Here is a 27,332-nt window from a genome sequence, read left to right on the forward strand (position 1 = left end):
TGTGTTTTTATCACCTGCTGCCTTATCCTCCCTAACATCCACAGGTTGTATCTTTTTCTTCTTATCTAAACTTTAACAAGGTGAGATTCCTCTCAACTTGTGTGTAGCAATGGTGACACCTAATGGCAGAGCTGGAAACTTCCTAGACCTTGCTAAAATGCTAATTCACCAGCAAGTTGCTTCAAAACTATATTTTTCTTTCTTTACCACACAGAGACATGTAAATTAGCCCATTAAGAATGGGCAGCACAACAAAGACACTCCCTCTCTCTCTCTCTCTCTCTCTCTCACACACACACACACACAAAAAGAAACAGAAGGTTCCAGACACTGCCCTGCTGTGGAAATCTTCTTATTAATTAATCCAAATAATCTAGCTTTAATGAATGCAAGGAAAGTATGGGGGTGGGGGGGGGGGCCAGAGCATCATAATACTGTAGTAATGCAAAGCACTTATTTACAGAAAGGTATTCTGCTTATTGTAGACAATTCCAAAGTGCCTCTTTTGTAATTATATGAAATAAATATTATGTATGAGCTGAAAGTGTGTGTGTGTAACATCTGTTCATGCTGCCCTTTGGGTACTCCCACTGTTAAAAGGGGAATTAGGTAGTGAGCAAAGAAGGGCCTTTTTTTGGTTGCAGCACCCCATCTGTGGAACTTCCTTCCTAGGAAAGCTCACCTGGCACCTACCTTGTTATCTTTCAGGCACCAGACAAAGACTTTCCTATTCTCCCAGGCCTTTCAATTATTTCACCTACTCTGTGAAGATTGTCTCCTATTGTTGCTACTACTTTTTATGCTGTTTGATCTGTTATTATTGCTGGGTGTATTTAATTTGTTTTAATGTTTTTTAAATCATCCTACACCAAGTGATAAAGGGGGTGGGTGGTGCAGAAATGTTCCAAAACAAGCAAGCAAGCAAGTTCTCTGAATTTTAGGGTTCATAGAAAATATGCTTCTAGATCCTGTTTTTGTTCTATCTAGGGAGTGGAATCTTGTATTATCTAATAGGAATGTAAATATTGTGGATGGTGAATAACTGGCTCTCTCTTTTCAAAGTAAAATACCATTTGATCCGTCAGATGTATTAAAAAAAGAGCTCAAAGTTCTTCTGGTTATTCATATAATGCTATGGAAGTCAAAAATGGATGGTCAAGTAGCCATAAACTTTATCTAAGGTGACAGATATAGATACAGCCATTCAAAAATCAAATTACTTGACCTATTCAATTTCACAATGTTTATAATGGTTTATATTAACTTAGAAAATTCTGACACTTAACCCTTGTCGTTGCTTTAACTCACCTTTCTCACATCTGAGCTCTTTGGTTCTGTTGTCCAAGTAATGATCCTAGAAACAGCAAGTTTTGCCTCACTGGAGTTTGCAAAATCTGTGGGGTCCATCTGTCTGGCCAAGGACTCAATATACTTCAGGATGGCCACTTTTACCTAAAGTGAGTGGGATACTTCTGTAAGTAAGATAGAACACTGCAAATTCCCCAAACCCCAAGATCTTTCCCTGCTCCTATTCAAGAATCTGTGGGTCACTGATTGCTATATAAAAGTCATCTCTAGATTTTCTGAACGCCACTAAAATATAAACACTGGACAAAAGACTACCTTCCCCACTGTGGTCTGTGGTCAAGTACTACGTTCTCAGATGCAAGCAATTCCCAATGTTAATGCAAAAGCTTTTACTTGCCTTAAGGTTTGGTGTTTGGGTTTGATCTACAATAAATCTCATCAAAATATTAAACTGTTGATCAAACGGAAAAGAATCCCTAGAGTGGAAAGAAAAGAAAACAATGCATGACAACAAATTCCATTACTAGTCACAACATTTATGCACACAAGAGGCCACATTTGCACATGATGCTAAACCACGGTTTGTAGTATTTAGATCAGCAACCTGTGGATTAACTATGGTTAATCTCAAACAGCTTGCAAATATAATTGCTGAAGCTGGCTTATTTAAACTAACCATAGTTAAGACTAGCCACTTTCAGGTTTGGATGTCATGGGAAACCGATTAATTGAGAGTGCAAATGAGAGCTTCTGAAGTCATCCTCCAGGCTGTGTGGGATGAGGAACAGGGGGAGGGTGACTTCCAGGCATGTGGTGTCTTGTTCTTGTTCATACATATTGCATTCACCTATGGTTTACTGAGGTGTGCAGACATGGCTAATGTTCAGTCAATAACAAAGGTTCTAAAAAGATAAGTCTCTCCCCCCTCCCCACTTTCTGTTTCATTCAGTTTTCCTTTTCTTGTAAGATCTTGTCTCAGATGGAGAAATGATGCAGCATTTACTACTCACAGTCTGGGTGTGGAGCACAAAAAAACAGAATAATTTTTTTTTTTTAAAAAAAAAGACGAGTCTCAAATGCAAACATGCAAAAAAAATTGCAAAAATGCAAAGATGGTTCTTTGGGCATTGCTACATGCAGCCCTTGTTTCTTTGACCTGGGGTTCCATGGAAGCCCTCTGAAAAGGGAGGGAAGCTCTATAGCGTAGTGGTTGATGAATGACATCTTCCAACTTATGCAGTCCAAGCATAGACCTTAACTATTGGCTGCTGAAAAACTGTCAAGAATCCATTGTCATAATTTAAAGCACTCTTGTACAACTTTAACAGTCATGGCTTAGCCCAGGGAATCTTGGGAACTATAGTTTGTTAAGGGTGCAGGGAATTGTAGTTCTGCGAGGGGCTTCCTAAGAGTCCTTAACAAGCTGCAGTTCCTAGGATTTTGGGGGGGAAGCCATGACTATTGAAGTTGTAGAAGAGTGCCTTGAATGTATGGTGTGGGTGTGACCTCTAGGCTCCAATGTTTATGCTGGTTTTAAATGAACGACAAGGTTCCCTCAAGTAGTAAAGCAAAGTAAATAGCTTCTCTCCTGAAATATACCAGGTGTTACAATGGCGTGGTTTAGATATACTGCTAGACCAGTTTAGTGTTAGAGAAACAAGACTACCCGAGATTCAAGCGTAAGCACTCTCTCCTCGCCCAATGTAGCCATGAGAATTTTATTGGAAGCACCCACTTCCCGGTTGAAATTAACTGTAGTCTCTTACTACATCCAAACTAGGAACTTCAGTTAGTTTAAACTGTGGCTTATTTCAAGAATGTGGAATCTTTGGCCCTCCAGATACTGTTGAACTACAATTCTGATCATCCCTGATGACTGATCAACAGCTGGGGATGTTGAGCATTTATTTCTATACTTCCCCTCATCAGAGGATCACAGGGGGGAGGGTTACTATATAAAAACACAGAAAAGTCATACAACAACAACAACAACAACAATAATAATAATAATAATAATAATACTTCCCCATACACCCAGTTTAAACGGTCATCAATTGTTTAATCATTTTTATTCATTTATTAAATTTCAAGTGCTTGATATCCAAAATCATCTGGAGGCCCAGATTCCCCATTCCTGGTTTACTAGAACAAGCCAAAAACCACAAATTGATCTTAACTTGTTTCGATAAACCATGGCTTAAACTAATCACAGAATGGTCTAGATGCAGCAACAAACTGTGGTTAGTTTAAATCTAGAAATGTTCTGCTGATCTCCTTGTTGTGGTTGCATCAGAGGAGCAGGAAGTAGGGTGTGCTTGTGCATAGGGTCCAAGCAGGCTTCTTCCTGTGATGTTAAGCTACGATTTCATGTTATATCCAAAGCGGACCATTATGTCTAAATGTCTGGTGAAGTCACCTTGCTGGTAGGTTCACAGGTCATCCATTGTTATTTGCAGACACACTACCTTGTTACATCCAGAGCTTTCTGCACTTTTGCCTGTACTGAGCCCAGCAAGTCAGCTCCCATCTTCTTGAGCAACTGTGTCAGCAGGACAAAAAGCCAATCCTGCAAATCATCCTTGTGAATAATGATGAAGTCTACCAGGGTTTCAAGAAACATGCTGAAAACCTATAAGAAATACAGAGATAAGGGGCGGGGGGAATAATAGTTATAATAACACCGCAAACATGTCCAAAAGAAGAAGAAAAAGGGGGGGATCTACTTTAGATACGGAATACTTTTAGAAACAATGTTAGCACTGTAAACCTTCAGGATGTGCCATATTAAACATATAAAAGAGGTGACATGGAGGGGTGGGGGTGAGGAGGAAAGAGAAGACACTTACTCTCTGTAGTGAATTCCACCGCAAAACAGGCCATGCAACAAAACAAACCATTCATTAGTACATAGATAGGGAGAACCAAAGCCAACTGCTCTAGGGCAGTTTCCCCCAATACCCAGATAATATATGCATTCACATAAAGTTTGAGACATTTGTTTTATTATAGGCTAGAGTTAAGTGTTTACAAATTGATGCAAGTAACATATTTTGAAACAACCGTTCTTACTGCACATTAAGGAGATGTTCTGCCCTAAATGAGCCCTACTTCTGCAATGCTCAAGCTTCAGGAAGAAAGGCACAAATATTCTGTAGTGAGATAATTTCTTTATACCCCCACTTCCTTCACTAAGAAGCCTTAAAATATTACACACAAAGTCAAATCTGTTTCAGAGCATAATGACGCTGTCAAGAGTTTGAGACAACCAAGGTTTCAATAATAAGCTTGTTTTATACCAACAAAATGCTTAAAAATATGTGTACATTCACAAAATATTACAGGTTTATCTTACAAGATCTACTTAAGATTTTACCTTGCTGTGCGGGTCAGCAAACATGCGTGTGAAGATCTCACACAGTCTTTTCAACTCAACTCGGCTGAAACACAAAACCCAAATGAGAATGTTTTAGATCTGACATAAAGTATCTGTAAAATGCGGGAAAGGAAGTATTTTACACTTATTGTCCAACCATAAAATGTGTGGTACTATGAAATACAGTTCTTAAGACTGGTCATATTCACAAACAATATAATATGTGGTGCTATTAATTCAGGATATGCCAATTTTATATGATAGTTGAGTGTAATGAGTCTCCCTCCTACTGCCGGCCTGATGACGGGGCCCACAATTAAGACCATATTAATCAAAAATGATTTAATCTACACTGCTTTACTTCACAGCCCCAATTTTAAGATGATGGTTGCCAACTTTAAAACCACAAGTGTTTGGGGGCTGGAATATTCCAAAGACTGCTTATCCAACATGACCCTATCCATCCACTGAGATCTTCTGGGGAGGCCCTGCTTTGCATCCTGCCAGTATTAGAAATACGCCAGGTGGTTACATGGGACAATGCTTCCTTGGTTACAGCACTCCCTCAGAAGGAGAATTTAGCTTCTTCCCTTCTTTAGGGAGACTGCAAATGCCATTCCTGCGGGCTTTTAGTTTAGGGTGATCACCTGCCCTCTATTTGTTTGCTGTTTGGCATATGGCTGATCGGGCTTTCCTCTTATGTTTTTTTCTGCTGTATAACCTTTTATTATCACTGAACTCTACAATTCTATGATTCTAAGGGATCCCAAGGGTCATCTAGCTCAACCCCCTGAAATGCATGAATCTCAGCTTAAGCATCCATGACAGATGGCCATCCAACCTCTGCTTAGAAACCTCCACAACACACACACTCACTCACTCAAGGGCATCCCTTAATCCTGAGCTAAAAATAAAGGGTGGTATAGACAATCAATCAATCAATCAATCAATCATACCTCTCTTAAACTTACTAAAACAATTACCTCAGTGTCCTCTGGCTCTTCAATAAGTTTTGTAGACCTATTAGCCCCTCTTTCCTCTCAGACCAGTTGGAACTTGCACAGTGATTTAAGACCTCGGCCACATCTTCCGTCTGCCGCAGATAGTGTGGGATACCTCCATTTCGGGAACCGTAGGAGCGCTCTGAGCAAGCACTTGATGCGTCACTGTTTGCATCATCATCAGAATACATCCCATATGGCTCATACCTTCGTCTCACCGGCTTTTTCTGGTGGGGGGAAATTAACCCTGAACTTAGTGGGCTCCACATGATCACACTGAAGCAAAAACTAGGAATTTAACACCAAAGAAGCCTGTTTGACCCTGCTGGTGATTATGGCATAAAAACATTTAAACCACAATTAAACTGCATCAGGAGCCTTAGTGAAGAGTGGCATAGACTGCCCTAAAAAGGACAAAATACAAGCAGTGATAACAGAAAAGGCCCCATGAAAGAAGAAACTACCGATAATGAGATATCATAAATACTAATATAGAAAAGAACTGCAGAGATAAAACATGTAGCTAACAAGCCAGTGATTCAAACTGGAAAAAGAGAAATATTCTGTTGCTGATATCACTTTGTAAATAAATAACAAGGATTGCCTCCAAATTCACCTATATAAATTCAGATTTTATGATAGTATGCCATATTTATGGTTTTAAGTGTTTGTTGGTTCTTCTTTAATAAACAAGAGTCATAATTATGCTAATACAAATTTCGTTTAGTGAAAACCAATGTCTTGAAAGCCCAGGTTTGCAAGTAAGATATTTAGCAATGATAAATGAATTTCTGAAATGATTATATCACACTCCGTAAAAGCTACTCAAAGAATACATTGGGGAAAGATGTGCACACTCCCTCTAGTCCCAATGAAATTCAAATCCCAAGAAAATGTGGAAGACGAGCACAGGGAATCCCCTGCCTGCTGGCATCAGCATAAGATCCAGGTGTCCCAAAATTAGCATTAGGAGAGGTTCTTGTTTTTGGAATTGTGTATATTTATGGAAACCTGGAGGCTATCACTAGAGTGCAATAGGCTACTTTGAAAATTCATACTTACTTTGGATGTAGTCCTTATTGTCACATAATGTGTGTGGATGGCAATGCATTATGAAGAATGGCAGCTATATGCCAAATGAGAGACCATCTTGCCTGTGTGTTCCTGGAAGACCTGTTCCCTGCCTTGCAGGCCTTTCCCCACCTGGCCTGGGAGCGCAGAGCTCTGAGTGACTCCAGGTGAACTGAACACTCTTGGGCTGGGGTGTTGTTTGGTGAGGGGGGTTGTTGCTGTTGGTTTTTTGTATCTTTATTTTAGATCCTGTTGCGATTTATGTGGAAACTGTTCAGTTTGGCTGCATATTTTAAAATACTTTATTTATTGTTTATGACTACTTTTGCTATGCCGTGGTTCTGTATTATTTTCATGTTGTAAGCTGCCTTGAGCATGTTTTGAAATGTGAAAAGGCGGCATACAGCAAAATAACAACAACAACAACAACAACAACATGGAATATGCTCCCACCCTTGCTAGAAATACCTAATTGTGCTAGGCAACATCAAATAACTATTATTTTCAGAGCTATGTATTACACCCAATTTCCTTATCTTACCCACCCTCTACATAATTTAGCATATATGCATATACACATGTACACAATAGTAATGTTTTGTTTGCATAATTCATTAAAGAGATTTTTTCCCTTGGCTTTTCTTGTTTTCTTTGATACACACACAGACACTAAGTGAATGATACAGAACGTGTTTCTGAGGTCCCAATTCCGCAGCTTGATAGGACTCCAGAGCTGGGCTCTAACATATCAGAATATGCTCTAACATATCAGAATATCAGCACCATATGAATTCTGTAACAGGAGAAGCAAAAAAAGAAAAAGAAATAAAGGAAAAGAACTTAACAACAACAAAAAGTCAAAAAGTCAGGCACTAGTACCTTGCTTCTGGAGTCTCCTAAGAGCTGTATGCAGGAAAAGATTGAAGGGCGGGAGAAAGCATAAGAGAATTATGTCAGAAGCTTATGCAGGGATTGCACTTGCAACAAAAATGTACAAGCAAATGTGTCTTAGCAAATAAAAATATAAATTCAGTCAGATTTACTTCAAGCAACACAAAATTAAAATTGGTACAGAGCATGGCACCAAACAGATTGATCTTCTGATCTCACTTCCCAATGCAACCTAAACAAAACAAAACAAATTCCTTCCAGTAGCACCTTAAAGACCAACTAAGTCAGTTCTTGGTATGAGCTTTCGTGTGCATGCACACTTCTTCAGATACACTGAAACAGAAGTTTCCAGACCCTTCTATATATCTGTAACAATGCAACCTAAGTCCTCTTCAATTCAGGCATAGGTAATGTGCACTTAGCATTCTGCCTTCACTTAAAGCCAACATTATCCTATGCCATTCTGACACTTTTATACAACTCCAATAAAAAAGAATTGCAGTCCTGATTATCACCCCAACGCTTCTGTTCTCCTTAAGGTGGCATTTGAGGACATGTTATCTCTTACCAGCCACAGACATAGAATCCAAGACAGGGAAGAGATAACAGGCTCTCTAGCCTCACCGAAAACCAAATAACTAAGAGCTATTTTTTCTCCAAAGTTGTTCAAATACACTATGGCAGGCATAGGCAAACTTGGCCCTCCAGATGTTTTGGGACTACAACTCCCATCATCCCTGACCACTGGTCCTGTTAGCTAGGGTTGATGGGAGTTGTAGTCCCAAAACATCTGGAGGGTCAAGTTTGCCTATGCCTGCACAATGGTCTCCCAGAGCTCCCTCCCTCTCTCATAGCCAGCTGGGACTTATTTCTTCCCCTGAATGTAAAATCTCTTTATCCCAATGTTTTTCATTGACCTTCAAATCAACAGGACTGGTTCTGTACACTGATTTCATGTTTGCTAGGCAGAAACAAAGATGTTTCTTTTGACCAGGTTCAGTTGTCTCCTTTTACAGGTACAGAATTTAGTGTGTGCCAGGACACAGAATTTGACCTGCGGGGCTTTGTTTGAAATCTTGTTTGGTGGGATAAAGCCTTTTTAGAGAAGCATCTAGACTTCTCAAATACCAAGGTGGAGGGGCAGGGAGCAGAGAATGCTGCTTTTGTGAGAAAGACTACTAGAGATTAGGGGATTTTTTTTTCAGTGAGAAACAGAGAAAGGCAGGAGACTGGCTACCAAAAGTAAAACAGCTGCCTTTTCACAATAGTAACAACGATAAGAAAAACAGCAAAATTCAACAGAAATAGACTTTGGAGGGTTTCTTGTTCTACTGCAACATCAGCTGGACCTGGGTATCTGTCAAACAGGGTTTCAATAAGTCAGATGACTGGTCTGCTGCTCTGCATATCTTCAGTATGAGAAGGCCCTATCTTACCAGTTCTGGGGTTTTCTGGATCGGGCTTGCATTGCTAGTTGACGATGCAAAATACCACTACCTTGAAGTAGAAACAAATTGTCTCTGTGTTCCATGTGGAGAATTGATTTTATGATATACTTGTTGAGGGCAGAGACTGCAGGACCCTTCTCCCTATCAGTCTTTAGACAGATGAAAATAACTGACGCGTGTATGCTTCAGCTGACAGGGTAATCTGAAAATTTATTTTGGAAAAAAATACAGGCCCCAACTTCACTACAGCCCTTTCTTTATGGATTTATGATTTTACTGAGGCATGGGAGAGAGAGCGTATAATTCACAAGCTGCACCTCAGGGCCAGTAGTTCCCTGTCAACTTTAACAAACACAAGAGACAGCTTGTACTGAAGTACTGGAGGCCTCGCTAGCTATCCATTCTAATGGAAGCTCTTCAGTCGTGGGTGAGAAAACAAAGTCAGTCATGGATGAACATTTTCATTGAGTAAAAAAATACTGAGATAGGTGGACCCATAGTCTAGGAGCTAGAATCAAGCCCACAGTGTCACTCATAGCAGAACACATTGTACTTAGATGCACTTAATGGATGATTTTCTGGAAACGAGGAGCTTCCAGCAGAGTACTTCTAAGGCCACATTCACGCGACACATTTTAAACACTATGATACCACTTTAAATTGTCACAGCTTCCCCCAGAGAATCCTGAGAGTTGTAGTTTGTTAAGGGTGCTGAGAGTTGTCAGGAGACCCCTATTCCCCTCACAGAGCTACAATTCTCACGAGTTCCCTAGGAAAAGAGATTCATTTTTAGCCGTCCAAATGCACCAACCAACCTTCAGGAGCCAAGCAAAATTTGTTAACACGTCTGGAGAGATTCCCAACCTTCTCAGGCCTGGAGGCACATTTGAAAATCAAAGGAACTATTGTAGGAACTGCAAAATACCCATTTCACAGAAGTAACAGCAGTACTCAGACCCACCCATCCATCCATCCATCTATCTACCTACCTACCTATCTATCTATCTATCTATCTATCCATCTATCTATCAATCCCCAAAAAAGAGTTAAACACACACACACACCCAAACACGTAAAACACAGAGCAAAAAAAGCAGGCAACACCCCCCCAATTCAGGAAACTTCCCGACCAACACTCCCCCCAAAGTAAAAAGAATAAAATAAAATAGGGAGGGGCAGGGGCCTTGGTGAGCATCATTGGAGGATTTGAGAGTGACCCCAGATACCAACCACATCAGGGACACCTACTGTGCTGGGAATCAAACCTGAAATATCTAGAACTAGAGACCCAAGTCCTTAATGTCTTACAGCTGAAGCATCTCATCTACCATGGTATATAACTGCTGAACAGAGCAGACAGCAATTCAGAGACTCTGGCTGTGCTCCTAAGTGCATTTAGACGGAATATGACTCATCCAAATAAATGAGGTTTACTTCCACATAAGGGGAGTTAGGATCAAACAGTTAATGCTTGCAACTCTTCACTTCTATCTGAGACTACTAGTGTCAGTCTTCTCAGATCCAATGCCAGCAGTCACAACAGCCCTGCCTCTTGTGCAGAACGGCTGTGCATTAACTAACTTTATTCCACATATGCCAAACCCCAAGACAGACATTTAGGCAGTGTCACGCACATTAAAAAGGAACAGTTATAAACAAGAAACAGGAGAATGTACGTACAATAGGCAGCTTTAAGTCAGTTTCTGGTGTTGGTAGCATTGTGTTTTCCTTCTTACCAGTGCATCCGCCACAGCAGCCTCCAGATCTGTGCTTGTGCTGAGGACTCGCATTGCATTCATAGAGGCAGGCAACCTGCCTGGCTGTCCGAGCCCAAACCGGTCTGCACAAAAGACAATATTGAAAGGCATCATTAGGGGAGTTCACAGTCCCTTGGAATATTAATAAGGCTGCTGGCCAGGAATGAACCGACACAGAGAAGGAACTCTCACCATGGCTTTAATTATTACCAGGCACTGTTTTGTTTTGTTATGATCAGACCTCTTTAGCACCACAACAGACTTGTCAAAATGTAGAGTCCTGTTACATAGCTAGCTAGGATCCCAGATGTAGCATTGGACAAGTCACCAGAATACTTTCCTATCGAGAAACAGAGGGGAGGGAGTTGATCTCTTTTATGGTGTCTTTTTAATGAAACAACCTGTGGATATCACTCATTGTTCAAAGGATGATGCATGAGTACCACAACAAAATTTTCGAGTGTGTGTGTTTTAAGAGAAAAATTGTCACTAGTATTCTATTAATTTTCTTTCTTTTTTTGCAGGTCCTGCAATGTGTACTTTTAAAAATACTCTAGAATAGCTAACAATTACTCTGACAGTGGCCCAGGACATGGCTTAGCACGTACTAGCAAACATGCCTTACTGTGGCCTTACTGTTGATGGGCTACACAGAGGTAAGCCATGCTTTGGCTTAGCATTACATCTGAATCTGGGTTTCACAGCCTTATAGAAGAAAGACTATAATAATAATGATGATAGAATGAATTTCAAAAGGATTTTTTTTTCAACAGCTAGCGTAGGTTATCAATCAAATAAAAATCACAGTGTTTGAGCTTTTTAAAAGCAACAGTAATGTAGAAACATGGCATGCCAATCCTACTCTAGCTGTAGGCAATTAGCTGAATGGTGGTGTATATCCCTAGTCAGTTCAGTGGGGCCCAATAAGCATCACGAAGTGGATGAGTGTATGGATATGAACTACCTGCAACAGCAGAAGGCTGCGTCCTTGCATATTTCCCTTGCTAGATAAGGACAATGATAATAATCTGCACTACTGAACCATATAATTTGCAACTGTGCAATAAGTGATAAAAAGGTGGTTTGCATGCAAATATTTTAGGGCACACTAATTAGAAACAGTATTTGCTTAAGTAGCTTCATCTCCAATGAATAGGAATTTCTTGCAAGGTTTAATGGGGGTGTGCAGATTCAATAACAACTGATGCAGGAACCTAGGCATAAACAGAGTAAGTTCAACAGGAAAAATCATTTGTGAGCTCTGTGAACTCTGCAATCTTCTCTCAGATAAAAGTTGCATTCAACTTTTGCATTTGATATTTGTTTAGGTCTGCAGGAAGGGAAGCAAGATCAGATCAACTATGGCATAAAGGAAGAATCGATGTTAAGAGGCCAAAACCAATAATTTTCTAAGCATTGGGGCAATTATACCAAAAGTTTTTCATTTTTCAAAATGCGTTACCAAGATAAGGCATTTTAAATTTACAACAAGCACATTTTCTAAAAATAAAAGTAGACTACATGCGAAAATTAAACGTTTTTAATGGAAAGCTTTTTCTGAAAGCAATTGACTGATGATGTTTACAGGGAAATAAAAACTGCATGTTATTACTATTCCCTTTTTTAATGCACCTAGTTGCAGAAGCAGCACAAATACTTGCTTCAAACGTCAGTTTTGTTTCAAGTAGATCTTCAAGTAGAAGACCTGGTGGAAATGTGACAATGTATATGAAGTGACAAGCCAAATGCACTGTTATGAAGTTTTGTACTAGTCAACCATAATTTTGTAAGTATCAGTAAGTATCTGGTGCAATATAACAGCCACAATCCTATAACCTACCTACTTTGTTAAAGCCCTCCACTGTTCAGTGGAACTATTTGAGTAGGAGGTTTCAGAGAATCTACAAATAGCAGGATAACTGCACTTATGTCAGGTGGCATTGCTCAGGTCTCACTGAAAGCCAGAATTTCACCCCCTGGATTTGCATCTTCCAAAATTTCAGTAATACCAGAGATAAAATGAAGTGTATGATCCAGCCAAAGCTAACCACTTTCATTTATTTCAATGAAAGAAATGAACCACTAATCTGCATGGGGTTATAAGTGCTGAAATTCAGCTGGGTCATGGATTAGGGTAACATTTCTACTATTTGTGGAATATCCACAGTTGAAATATAGAACTGCCATAGCGTTGCCCCATTGAAAGGTACACAGGAATTTTGGGACGGGACGTTTCCCCACAGACATGGCAAATCATTATTTCTATTGCTACCTGCTTCCCAAAATCAAGGAACTGGTTGCACTTTCATACATGGTAAACTGGCCCCAGAATGTGCCACATGCAGCTTACTAGGCTAATTTCGTGACATGCGAATGAACAAGAAAGTGATCAAAGAGGTATGTGCAACCGAATTTGCTCCAGAAAACATACATAAATCTAGTACTCTTGCCCAGAAAGTAATCACCAACTTGATTTAATACATCAAGATCCCAACCACCCTGGCAAGAGCTCCAATACTGAACAATTCTTTGACAAATCATGAAGTAAAAGAAATCTTTGCATCCCAGTGTGGTTATGGCCACCCTCCAGGAAAAAGGCATGCCACTGGGGAATTAACTTTCAAGTGAAAATATTACTTGTGTAAGTTGGTAAAGAGTGAAAATCTAGCTCCAGCAATGCCAGTTGAAATGCTCACAATTTTCATAAAAACCAGAACTGAATTCTATCTGTCACATGTTATCAAGCAAAACTAAGACTGCATTAGAAAAGGGAAAATAGTTTTTTAAAAGATGTGGATAATCAGAATGGTAAAATAAATCATGTCATAAGCCTTTAAAATACCCAGCAGAAACAACTAAATTTAACTCACATTAAGTTACAAGGTGGCATGCAGCTATATGCCCTACTTTTAGCAAATGGGCAGAACCCATGAGATGGGTGACGATGCAATACATGTTTCTATTGGGACAAATTCTGGGCTTGTCAGTCCCTCACTCCAGAAGAGTATGTTTTCAGTGTACTAAAGCCCATTTCAGAGATATGAATGAAGTTCTCCAGTAAAGTTTCAGAAGAGCACAAGGCAAATCCCAAATAATTTTTCAATGACACCCATTTTGAGACAAATTCTACCAAATCTGCCACCTTTCAAATGTATAGCACAAATTCAAATAAATCATGATCTATAGAAATCTATACTACTTGATCTATAGAAATCTATACTACTTGGCTTAAGAAACTAATGCAAATCCGTAAAGACCCAGTCCAGCTTAAAAACCCAAGCTTCTAATTGCTTGATTTCTGCCTTTCAGTAAATAAGAGTTTTATAAAGCTTGGATAGAACATCATTTAAAAAATTGTATTTACCAAAGAATATTAAACTGACTTTTGCTATTTGCACACCAGAGAGATACACTGTACAACTGAATTTTGAGCCACATCCTTGCTGCTGGTCAGCTCTGCCATTTATTTATTGAGCATTAGAAAATTGTAGCTCCAAGTGATGTTATGCGCTTCCTGTGGCTGCTGTGAAGCATGCCCCAAAATACTATGCAATCTGTCTGAACAAATGCATAGAAGATACATCAACAGAGCCCTGAATCGCCATTTTAACATTGTTTCCTTTACAGGAATAACAGTATGCAAAACCAAAAAAACCAAGCCACCTTTTTAAAAAAACGCATTCAAAACTTAAAAGTGACAAAAGCATGTTTAAAAGGAAAAAAAAGAAAGCCTATGGCGGCGGCGGTGGTGGTAAAAAAAGAAGAAGAAGCACATGCTAAATGAAGAGCGACGTTTGTGACTGCAAATGTTAAAATGGCAATAAAAAGAGACACTATTAAGAAGCAGACTCATGCAGTTAGCACTTGTTCACCTGACTGCCCAACAGAATCAGCAGTGGAGAGAGCGCTAGTGGACCTGGAATGACGTCGAGAGGCTGCAAGTAGAAGGAATGGCAACACCCACAGGATTAACACACATGTACTCAAGACAGAAAAGTGCCACAGTCCAAAGAGGATGCACATGATTAATACCAACACTGGCGTTACATAGTGAAAAGGAAATGGCATCGCATATGAATGGACATATAAATCGAGTGCCAGCCCCACAAGCAGGACCAACACCCAAAGCTCCCCTGCTCACCCCAACCCTCCCCCTCCAGCTATGGGGCATGATGCATGAAAAACAGAAGGGACCCCTTTTGAGACTTTCGAGTTACGTGCAGTTCAGCAGAGACTGAGAAACATGAATCACCTGCCGGTTTCAGGAGAATCACTGATGAAAACATGAAATGATCAACTTGGAAGCAATAGGATTTAGGTGTGGTCCGTCTAAATCCTATGGCGGAATCGCAATGAATCCTTAGAAACTGTGCTTGCAAGTGTTAAACCTCAGTAGTTTCATTCATAGATGCAAACCCATGGTCAATAAAAAGACAATTTGTAGTTCAGGGACAAACCGACAGCGCCGGAGAGGAGCGGAAAGACAACATAAGGAAATAACTTTCATGACATATATTTGCTGCAGAAATTATATCCCCAGTACCACAAAGCAGGTAACCTATTAAAACTGAACATATGATGCTACCATAGACATATTCGGGCTCCTCTTACGGGTAGCATCTCTCCCATTCCCCAGGCAGAGCGATTTCCCCAGTTCTGCTAACCCAGAATCCATTAGCATTGAACGTGGGAACTTCTGAATTTAAAGCAAGTGCTCTGTCGAGAGTCTAATTAGGGTACCATATGGTCTGGACAACATGCAGCTACAGTACGGAAAAGAACAAATCTGGATTTGAGAGGAGATTTGAATCATTAATGTTAGTTACAGGCTTTACACTAAATATAGAGTCCTGAGGTCAGTTTTGTAGCTGGAGAACATCCAAGCACCCAAAAAGTAAAAGGCACCAGCACTGACAAATAGTCATTTAAATCATTCACAAGTGCCAATAGAGTTAAGCAGTCTGGTCACAGTATACTTACCTTTGGATCTAAGACAACAAAGCATTTGTATCATAATGATGTATTGATTAATACAAAAATCAAAGAGGTCACACATTATACCGTGGAAAGAAGCAGATTTGGGTGGGGAAAGTGTCATTTAAATACTTTCACCGCTTATTTATTCAGCTGCTGAATCTGCAGTTGTACTGCATGCATGCTCATGCTTTCACTAGTTCTGAACTCAGTTTTGGATCTGAAAGAGCACCCTTCACTTTAACAACTAAAAGAGTCTAAGCAAGAATAGAGCCGAGAATTTGGTGGTTGATGTAAGATGGCAAAGATAAACCCTGCTAATTTTTTTTCTTCATTTCATATACTCTCCATTTGATCCCATCTTGGATGTTTGTGGGCCCATTTTGCATGTCACATTATATTATACGTAGTATAAAACAAACTGTGGCTTTGTGTGAACTAGCAGTTATAAAAAAAATGATTATGACTTATTTTATTGGAATAGATTGTTATAAGATCTGTGATCTTGTATATTTTGTTGTTCTTCAGCTTGTTAAACTTCCTTGTGTATAGTAATATAGATGAGTGGTATACAAATTAAAAGTGACGTGAAAAATGAAAAATTGTTGCTAAAAAGTTCCCACAGTTCTCTTCCCCACCTTCTGCTGCCGCCATGCTGCATACGGAACAAGTCAGAGTCTGGCTTCCTGTGTTGCCCAAATAAACTATTAATATAATGTGATGTGCAAACCGGGAGATGAGCCAGGGTAGTACTAACATTATTTAGCAAATCTATTTCAAAGTCTATAGTTGCATTTTATATAAAATGCTATTAAACTCTTAAAATTGAATTTTGATTTAGATTATCACTAACAGCAGTATTTTTCTTATTTTGCCTTACTAGAAGAAAAAATATAAATTTGCATATGTTGAAAGCTAGGAATATGTACAACCGGTTGTATACTTGGACAGTAAGAAAAGCATACAGCTTTGCATTAACAGTTGAAAAGTTTCTAAAATGGTACATTTGATACATGCACATGCGCCACTAAGACCTCTTTGGGTTTTAGTTTTTAGTTATAGTATATGACTGGAGAAAACAACATAAATATTTGGTTCCAATATCATACACACACAGAGAGAGAACCCAACTGCTCCTTTAAATTCATATTTTCTGTGCCTGTTTGCAAACTTTGCAGCCCAAGAACTGAGTCACAGAACAACAGTGGAAAGAGAAGAGTCTTCCAAATGCTTAAGCAATGCATAGAGATTCCCCTGTATTTCCATGCCGCGCTCCACATGTTGCATTGATCATTGCCAGGCTATGCAGCAACAAATGCTCCCCTTCTCCTAGCCCAATGGGTAAACACTCTCAAACATTGGCAATACGAGGCTAAGAAGACCGGGGTTTGTGTTTTTGCTCAGACCTTTTTAAAGCCATTCCTTAATCATCCTTTAGAAAGTTATCTGAAACATTCCAGAATTCAGATTAATATTAATAAATCTTAGTTAAAGAAGAGAGGATGGTTCCTGAACACACAAATCCCTAACCTTGTTTTAGCTGTAATAGATCACCGAACTAGAGAAATTTTAATTATCAACAGTGAGTAGAAAGGTTTTCTGATTCACCTATGGCAGCAATAGTCACTTATCAAGTAGAAGAAATTTTTGTTTTTTGTTATATTGTCATTCTATCTACTATATATTTTTGAAAGCTGTGTGACGTCTGTCCATCCATTAGTTCGCTAAGCCTTCAGACCTTTTAATTGGCATGATGGTTCCTGAAGCAGGTTTTGGTCTATGTTTGGAAACCACCAGATGCCATTTTGAATTAACATGGATTGACTGAACCTTTGAAAACTGATTTGGACACATATGAAGATATAAAAACTGCCAGGCTCCTTCTGCAAGAATTCTCTTCAGAGGAGGACCTGGTCCTCCCAAAGCAAATACTACAGAGGAGCAGCCTGGATCTGGGGCCTTCAGAGTTCAAGGCATCCCAACACCCTTCACAAGACACAGAGGGCCCCTGAACAGAAGCTGAGCTGCTACTGAGTCCAGGGGAGCTCTGGAGCCTGTAAGTGTAGACCTAGTGAGCTGGAGTGCCTGAAGGCTATGAAGCTTCATGCATTAAAGCTTCTAGTTTCTAGAAGGAAGCGCTGGAACAACATCCTTGACATGCCTTGACTGGACTTCCTGTGTTTTGTCCTTGGACTGCTTCTGGATCTTGCTTCTTGTGTTATCCTTACATTCTGGTTTGTGACCAGACCTTTCTTTTTTTAGGACTACTAGATCTGAAGCAGGACAGTAACCAATTTTTGCATGATGGCTGATGAGATTGAGGAGAACATTTTCCCTTCCACTAAATTTGAATTCAATTGGATGCCATTTTGAATCAAGATGGCAGACTGAATCGTTCTAAACTGCTCACATTTGGACACCTCTAAAAGATATCGTCACCAATGTCTGAGGCCTACAGTTGTGCTCTGGATGTGGATCTGAAAGCTCATGGTTTAAAGACTCCTTTTCCCATCAGGAATGTTAGAAACCAGTCTCTACAGGTGTCACACACAGCAGGGTTACATTCCATAGCATTTGCTTTCCTCCACTATGAAATCTCAATGAGCGTTGGGTATATAGTGCTAAAATGCGAAACACAGAGAGTGGTACTCAATTATGTCTTACTCAGAGTAGACCCATTGAAACCAATGGCCCTAACTTAGTCATGTTCATTTCTATCCCACCCTTTTTCTCCATGGAGCTCAAGGTGGCCTGTACATGGTTCTCCCCCTCCTCACTTAATCCCCACAACAACCCTGAAAGGTAGATCAGGCTGAGAGGCAGTGACTGGCTCAAGGTCACCCAGTGAGCTTCATGGAGGCCGAGTGGAGATTTGAACCCTGGTCTCCCAAGTTCCTAGTCCAGCACTCCAACCTCTACGACAGGCATAGGCAACCTTCTGCCCTCCAGAAGTTTTGGCCTACAACTCCCATGATCCATAGCTAACAGGACCAGTGGTCAGGGATGATGGGAATTGTAGTCCAAAACATCTGGAGGACTGAAGGTTGCGTATGCCTGCTCTACGACACACTGGTCTACTCTGAATAAAACTTAGCTGAACACCACCCAGTTCTTGGTACATGACCACAAACTACCTGTCTGCTTTAAGCAAGTCACAAGTACCATACATTGTAGAATATACTGGAATGGTATTTTATATTCAGACTGAATACTTCTACAAAATCAACTGATGCCTTTCAAGGCTTCAGGATGCTCAGTTTCCTTCAGAATATCTCGCACAACTAATTAACCAATAATACAATAAAAAGCATTCATTACGAAGAACCAAGACATTGCACTACTAATTTGGAAGCACAGGTTTTTCTTTGGACTAGGGTTGTTGGACCATAATTTTAAAAGCAAAACCATGGAACTTCTGTGAAATTGTGATGAATCCATTATGCCCTATAAATACAGGGCATTTTAATCGCAATTACAGCTGGGGATGGAGTTACCGTGCGACAGCAATCTTGTTATTGCATGCATGCAAGCCACAGGATGGAGTGCATATTGGAAGAGGGGGAAAGAAAATGTGAACACACTTTCTAAGTCCCCCCACCCCGTGAAAGCCAATATTACATTGGATCTAAATGCCACCAGCTCATGCTTTGAGGCATCACCACTCTCCCCTGAAGTGATGAAGGCTGGCTGCTTTCAGAAGTGCTGGATTTGTCAAAACCATTGTTGCTCAAATGCTGTTAAAAGAACTTGGAAACTATAATAAAATGATTATTATTTTTAGACGGGAGGATCTTCCTACTAAAGGAAAGCAGGATTTAAGCATGCAGAAGGGAAGAGAAAAAAGTGAGGGTCGGAAACAGGGAGTGTTGGGAAGGGTTTTTTTGTTTTTTGTTTTGCAATTAAAAAAAAAGAGAGAGTAAAACAAGCTCATTCCACCTAGTGATGTCTTGACTAAGCCACAAAAAAGGGGGAGGAGAAGGAAGGGCCCTTAGAAGCTCCAGCGCCTGCAGGTACTCACCAAGTGGAGGGAAGCCCCGAGCAGGGCTTGTATCTCGGCTGCTCTCACGGCTGGTATCGCGGCTGCACCCCTGACTCACGCTGGGTCGGGGGATACGGCTGCTCCGTGCTAGCATGCAGCAGGGAGGGTTTCAGAGAAGGTGAACACAAGTTTAATGAGGACACAAAGCTCAGACAGGAAAGTCACATTTATGGTCATCATTGACATTAGTAAAAAAGGAAAATCATGGGCGGCGGCAGCCAACTCTGACTGGCCACAGACCAACCGCAATGCATGCCAACTGGCGCTTTATTGTGTTGCAAATCAGCACACCTGAGAGGCCTGCCTGGCAGGCAATCCCGGTTGGTGTAAGTGGTAAAGGGACAGAAGATCTTAGTTGGAAAAAGAGAGGGTTAGACTTTTGCACACACAGAGACCATGCCAAACTGCTGAGGCTGAAAGAAACATTGTGGGAAAGAGATATGCTTTTAGAGGGATAACCAGATCAACAAGGATTTAGCCATGAACCACTAAAGAAAGGCCACTTTTACAAAAAGAAAAAAAAGGTCTTTTACAAAGACTTGTCATAGTAATAGACAAATAATGTCAAAGGAAGGTAAGCAGGACATTCACTTATCTAGAACCTTCTCAAAATATGCTATTATGACGATGTCCCTGATCGGTTAGCATTGCTACAGGCACCCTTGCAGGATTCTCTCTCCTCTCTGCCCTTCTTTTCTCATCAAAATCCGGCATGCCTACTCAAACATGAAGTGGAATCTATTCCTTTGGGTTTCTATTCAACAGCACAACCAAAATCCAGTTATTTGTTGGAGAAGAATACAAATAAGCACCTGGAGACCACCAAGACTGAAAGGTGTCATGTATGACACTACAGAGCCCTTCAGTTTGAGAATAAAAAATATGGAATGAAGATGAAAACCAAACAACTGGTGCATCATTTGCTTCCACAAACCCATCCTGTTATTGCAAACTCTGGATCAGTCCACCGGCTCAGTGAAACAATGATCTGAATACTGAGGCTGAATCATAAAATTGTGAACTGAAGTGCGGTCTGACTGAACCAGATTCCAAACAGGGACAGTGGCAGACCTACATTTTTGCTGCCCTGAGGTTTGAACTGTTATGCGGGGTCCTTTGGAACCAGCATTGAGGTCTAGGTAACCACTATGATCTTCTTCAATTTAAGGATTGTTCCATGACAGATCACCACATTTTTTTTAAAAAAAATTAACTTCTATGCCTCAGATTTTGATTAAAATTTATGTGCCAAAATATCTCACATGTCAAAATCACTGATGTGAACAAAAAATTTCCTACGCCTTATAGTTTTCGAGTTATGGGAGGGAAATGTTATATACATGCATGATTAACTTTTTTAAAGCAATGTGGACTATAGCTGCTTCTGGGGTCCCTCTGGGATTAGGAGCCCTGAAGCTTAAGCTTCGTTAGTTTCATCCTAGATGCGCCCGTGATCAGGGATAGGGATCTGCTTGTAACACGTGGTTCTCATGATGCAGCAAGAGAAAGCAGAAACAAACCTGCAAATCTATAAAAAATTCCATTCTGTTCATAAGTAGATAACAAAGAGTGCCTGAGTAGCAGAAAGCGTTCCACCAAGTGTGAACTATTCATGACAAAAACGAACAGCTGGAGAAAAATGCACAGGGAGGTGCACTCTATGTAGATTGCACTATGCTGGGTGACCTGATTAAATGCCACTGTAAATATCCATACGGCTTTAGAGAGGACGTGGCTTATTAGAGAGTATTCACAGCCATGAAATTTTCACCTTTCTGGTATCATCCAAACTGCCTATATACTGAATTCTTCACAGATGACGTTTAAATAAGGCCACTACCTGACCAAATTTTAAGTTTAAATTTTTAAAGTTCTGCTTCATTGCTAGCCTATAGATAAATCTATTTTTTTCATGTATTTAAATGAAAATGTAATATATAAGCAAAAATAACAATTGCATGTAATTTTTCCCCACCACAACAAAAGTGACACTGCTCTGAACAGATGTCTTAATTTGGGTTCATAGGAATCTAGTTTGCTTGCATAAAATGTTTTCCTGGATCAACTGACTCTCAACAAAATTACAGTTTGCTCGTTGTGATGACTGCCCTGGTTATCAGCTTGGTATTGATGTCCTCTGCCATTTTCTTAATAATAGCTATGTCCTTCTTTATCTTGTTTCCCTTGTCTGTCTTTTGCCTTCCTTCTCTGTGCATACAACCAGAAAGCCTGTCCCCAGATCTCTTCTAGAGAGGTAACCTCACATCCCGCATTACTACTAAGGCTTTGATTTCCTCTCTCACGCACCCCACTTGCGATCTCATAAATCTGGTTGAAATCTCTGCTCAAATCTTGTATGCCTTCTGTGCTGTCATTCTATCCTGTATCTTGAGCTCTGACCATGTATGTGTCTCCCCCTCCAGTCCCACCTGCTTTCCCAATTCCACTCTTGCCTGTTTACTCCTGGAATTCTGATATTGACTTTAAAGTTGCTGTTTCCAGTTCTACTCTGCTAGTTTATCTGGAGGCCTCAATTGCAGTTCTGGCCAGCAGGACTGGATTCTATGCTGATGAATTGTAATGTAAACTAGAACTCCTACCTTCAAAATAAAACCTGCCAAGGCTACCATATTTTTTACATTGAAAGCAGGTAGCCTGGCTTGAACATCAGATGTCTCTGATAACTGGACAGCTGCTTTTACTGAGCCATGGAACGTGCACAATGGTCCTACATATGTTCATTTGTGGGGAGGGGAAGCTACAGAATAAGTTGAAAAGTTACTTGAATGGTAAACAGTGCACTAATAGGTTCGATTTTCAAGCAGAGAGAACAACATGATATATATTTATACATATTTTTTTCCTAAGGGAAGGTGAGAAATAAAATGTTAGCATTCACCAACATCAACATGAACTATGAAGTAGCTAAATTCTGTCTTAATGCTCTTGACAGTACATTTGAAATGATAGGATGGAATTAAATCATGAGAGTGGCAACAGAAGGTAAACCACTGGTTGTTGTTGTTGTTGTTGTTGTTGTTTTAAAAAAAACAAGTATTATTTTCTGATTAATGTTGTGATTAAACCTGGGCAACCTCCACCTAAGGTGGCTTCACCTAAAGTTCTACTAGTGTGGAATTAGGTGGAAGTTTTACTGATTCAGTGGAAAAGATGGCCTTGCCATTTCAAAGTGCTCTCTCAACAGATTCCTCTTTCCTCATTCTGGAGCCACAGAACTTTGTGGACATGTTAGCATGACTCTGAAAAAATGCAAATCACTAATAAAGTTCTTAGGGTGCACATTTAAAGAAGGCCACCATAGCCACCATGTTATTTTGGTAATACCAAGTACCATGCCGTGCTTCTTCAGTCTCTTTGTTCTGCACCGAATCCAATACAAATCTTACCTAGACCTATCCTGTTTGGACTGGTCTCTCGGCTGCAGCCCTGGCTTCGAGGGACCTTGCTGCGTTTTTCAGCAGGGGATGGCGCTGGGTGTCCTCTGGTTGTTCCACTGCTCAGTCCACCGTATGCGCTTCCCAAGAGCTTGCCAGGGGAACTGGATCGACTGCCAGCTAGACAGGAACCACAGATATAAAACAAAAATATTCAGCTTATCTCAAAATGACTAAATCTGCCCTGTTCCTTTTAATTTAAAAATATATCAAAAACAAAATTAAAGCAGCAAAGTAAACCCAGAAGCCGCCCATTTGTTAATAAACATGTCTGATCACTTCTGAATTACGCATTTCAAAAATTATGATGGATTGAGAGGAAGTACCTTCCTTAAACAAATACCCAGTTCACACATAATGAGGCACTCCTACAAACCACAGTTTGTGCATGAAAGAAAGCTCAAGGGCCCCCTGTTTCCACCTCCCCCATTCTTTTCTACTCTCATACACTCAGGCTGCAGACTAGAGGATACCTCCTGATTTCTTAAACCACAATTTCCCTTGATGTCCAACCAGGAAATATGGTTTTATGAAGGCAGAAAGGGATCCAAAGAACTGCTCAGCTCACACAAGGGACTTGTAGCAGCCCAGTGGAATTTAAAAAAAAACAAAAAAAAAACTTCTAAAAACTCTTTCAGACTGCCTTGTGTTACCACACAACCTACTTTTAAAAGTCCCATCAGTTTCAAAAGCACTTTGCAATGCTGGGAAGTGAGCTCCTGTTAAAAAAATAAAAATCCAACTGAACTCACCATACTAGATGCAAGATCCTTTGATTGTGAATTTATCTTTAAATGCCTTGCTACTAGTAAGTAGGTTCTATACATCTTGTGGCATCTTGCATACTTGTTTAATTGAACCTACAATTAAGAATGTTTTTCCCAACCTAGGAACTACAATTTAAACCAGTGCTGCTGCTTCTATTGTCTGAACAAGCAGCAAACATTTCATTTTTATTATTTTAAGAACTTCCAAACCTCCTCTATCCAGCAAAGAGTCATTCATGGTTGTTCGCAAAGCATTCTGTTTTCCATTTGAACATTTGAAGAGGTGACCAAAAGCCCTGCGGTCTTTTTAGCAGAAGCCCTAAAGCACACTTAAAAGGGAGCAAGCCCCATTGAACATAGCGGAGCAAACTTCTGAGTAAACATGAATAAGATTGTTCTGCTAATTCATGCCAACCTACCTAGAGACCATATAGAAAACCACATTCCTGATTTGTATGTACATTCAGAAGATTTGGGCTCTTGATTATACGGGTCTCTGCACCTTATCTTCACTCTATAGTCTACTGCAGTGTTTCCCAACCTTGGGCCTCCAGCTGTTTTTGGACTACAACTCCCATCAACCTTAGCTAGCAAGACCAGTGGTCAGGGATGATGGGAATTGTAGTCCAAAAACAGCTGGAGGCCCAAGGTTGGGAAACACTGGTCTACTGTACTGTACAAGACAAAAATGCCAAATCTTCCTTCCAATTTACACTGAACTTAATCTCACACGCATCAGCAAGACTAAGCTGCCCAATCAGAGCTGTGTCAGAAGAAAGTCCTACTGAATTAAGCAGGGTTTACTCCCAGGTAGTGGGATTAGGATTACAGCCTAAATTATGCTGATGGATAAAAAAAGAACACCTAGTTTTTAATAATCATAGCAGCTGAAATATGACATGTCTTTATATATTCAAAGGTATTCTAAGTACCTAATGTGTATACCAAAAGCAGTCCAAGTCTAAATTCTCATTTTATGGGTACTGGGGGGATTAAAGAGGGGCAAGTATCCTGAATATTAAAATAGTTAAAAACAGTAGTGTGAAAGACAGCACAGACATGGAAACAGGAGTGAAAAAACAAAGAAGGGGTTCCTTACCACCAGCAGGGTTAGCTGATCTGGATCCTGGATTATGAGAGCAGACCAAAGGACAGGCAGAGAGTGAATTAGAGAAAGCGAGACAATACAAAGTTCAAGAAGCATTGCTAGTTGCACACAACATCAGTTGCTTTTTGACAGACACATCACTGCTTGCACCATGCAGTATATTACACAGCAGGGCCTTTCTTGGCAGCATGGCCACAGAGACACCTATTACCTGAACTTATGAGCTGGCAAATGACCACTTGGGGGTCAAGCAAAAAAGAAATGTAGTGCCGCACAGAGCCTTCATCAGTGGTATCATGAGCTGGCCTTGCACAGCAATTAGATGCAGTGTAGCAGGACATGCAAAGCTGTTGCTGGTCACAGACAAATTACTAGCATGTCTGCACTGGGATAACTAGTGGGTCCATGAGTAATGATCCAACATGCACATCAATCATCCCAAAGCCAGCTTCTTCAGCAGCAGCACCCCCCCAAAAAAATGCTGTGTCCTCTTAATAATGTATTGATTTTGTTAAGGATTTAGAACACAAAGAAAGATACCAGTAAGAAAACAAAAATGATCAAGAAACCATGAGCAGCCCTAATAGCTATCTTGCTCACTAGCAATCCCTTATAATGGGACTGCAACTTTCACAAGCAGGATAGTAAGACTGGCCTGCCAAGCACCCAATGTAAGAACTGCAAGATTCAAAGATTAGGGCTCTAACAATCAATGTAAAAAACACAACATCAGGAAAACTGGCATTCTGTCAGGGTCAGTGGGAATGCTCATACCATGCAACATAAAAATCTTGTGAATATGCTACTGGTAATATCATTTTTCTCTTTATGCAAATACACTACATTAAGCACCTAATCATTATTTTACACATTCTACGTTATCCCTTCTTTAGAATTATTTTCACACACCCAGCATATCAGCTTAATTGAGAGATGCCCCAGGTGATCAGGAATCGGAGTGACTAACAAGATGCAAATTAGCAAGTATCATATGCTCTTCCCCTTAACTGATCAGTAATCGCAGATCATACAGTACAGTAACAAAGGATCAGAGAGCCAGCTATTATTTATGACATACAGGAATCCATTTTATTTTCTTCAGCAGTCATCACAGATGCAGACTTTTCTGCACAGTGTCAGCACTCAAGCAATCCAGCCAAAGTCCCACCTTCCTACTCTCCAAAAGACATGCTCCCATGATGCTGGATGAATTACAGGATGAATTGCACAAGACATCCCAGAGAGATGGATAGGGCCTGATTTAGTGGACCTCCTCTGGGGTAAAAAGAGTAGGAAAGCCCTTTACAAGTAAGACAGGCAGACACCACAGATTAGAAGCAGCTTCTAATGAAGGAGTATTCTTCCATGCTTAGCACAAAGGAGTTCATGAATGTGTGAAACACAAGTGAACAATTCAAGCAGCATATTAGGAGATAAACGTACGTGATCATAATGAAAGAGGATGGGAATGTACACAGGAATGGTAACCATTACCTAGAGCCCTCAAATATCCTGATATTTCTATATCAGTGTACCATTTTATAATGAACTGGAGTCCTAGCCTTGGATAAGGCTGTTCCACACAAATGATATATACCGAACGAAACTGAATGGAGTGAATGGAATATGTGCTTTCCACGAGGACAGGCAATGAAAACAAGCTGGGGAAATATAAAGCCTCCTCAACAAGACAAAGCTAAATGGCTTCTTACGCTGGGACTGTGAAACTACTTTAGCCCGGCTGCGGCCTCGCGTGTCAGCAGGTGATGAGGTGATACTGGTGGTACTTCCAGAGCTTTGCCTCCTTGTGCGGATCCGACCTAGGGAAAAGCGGGGAAAGAAGCAGCAGTTAATTAATCCAAGTGATTGTGCTTTAAATATCTTATCCTCTTACCAACACATTCAAATTGGGATGAACAAATCTATAATAATCATAATACTTGTACTAAAATGAAAAGGCATCCCATTTTACTAGTGGTTAAATATGGTTAAAACCACAATATCAAAACCAGGAATGAATATTTAGGTGCAAACCCAATGGGACTTCACCTCTCTCCTCTTCCTACAGCCCCCAAAATCTGCCCTAGAGGCTTTTACAATCCTCTGGAGAAGATTTTGATGGTGCATAGAGGACTCCAGT

The 27,332-nt window shown here is 40.3% G+C and overlaps 1 protein-coding gene and 1 long non-coding RNA gene across 8 annotated transcripts in view; both read right to left on the reverse strand.

The window, feature by feature from the left end:
* Positions 1-27,332, reverse strand: part of CLASP1 (cytoplasmic linker associated protein 1) — a 161,954-nt gene that overhangs the window by 34,443 nt on the left and 100,179 nt on the right. For 3 of the 7 annotated variants that reach the window (XM_081852510.1, XM_081852508.1, XM_081852513.1), the window contains 10 exons: positions 26,905-27,012; positions 25,184-25,210; positions 23,270-23,437; positions 10,829-10,932; positions 7,633-7,656; positions 5,665-5,909; positions 4,682-4,745; positions 3,774-3,937; positions 1,706-1,784; positions 1,309-1,452 (listed from right to left, as the gene is read on the reverse strand). In XM_081852510.1, the coding sequence (XP_081708636.1) occupies positions 1,309-1,452; positions 1,706-1,784; positions 3,774-3,937; positions 4,682-4,745; positions 5,665-5,909; positions 7,633-7,656; positions 10,829-10,932; positions 23,270-23,437; positions 25,184-25,210; positions 26,905-27,012 (1,127 nt within the window). Of the gene's footprint in view, positions 1-1,308; positions 1,453-1,705; positions 1,785-3,773; positions 3,938-4,681; positions 4,746-5,664; positions 5,910-7,632; positions 7,657-10,828; positions 10,933-14,721; positions 14,785-19,841; positions 19,950-23,269; positions 23,438-25,183; positions 25,211-26,904; positions 27,013-27,332 lie in introns of all 7 variants that reach the window. The other 4 variants (XM_081852509.1, XM_081852511.1, XM_081852512.1 and 1 more) reach the window with 2 other exon arrangements.
* LOC309337205 lies at positions 23,938-25,175 on the reverse strand. The gene is made up of 2 exons (XR_014154141.1): positions 24,746-25,175; positions 23,938-24,596 (listed from the first exon to the last, which is right to left on the reverse strand). It is a non-coding gene; the product is annotated as an uncharacterized lncRNA (long non-coding RNA).

Source organism: Podarcis erhardii (assembly GCF_964252035.2).
Source record: "Podarcis erhardii genome assembly, chromosome: 1".
Taxonomy (NCBI): Eukaryota; Metazoa; Chordata; class Lepidosauria; order Squamata; family Lacertidae; genus Podarcis; species Podarcis erhardii.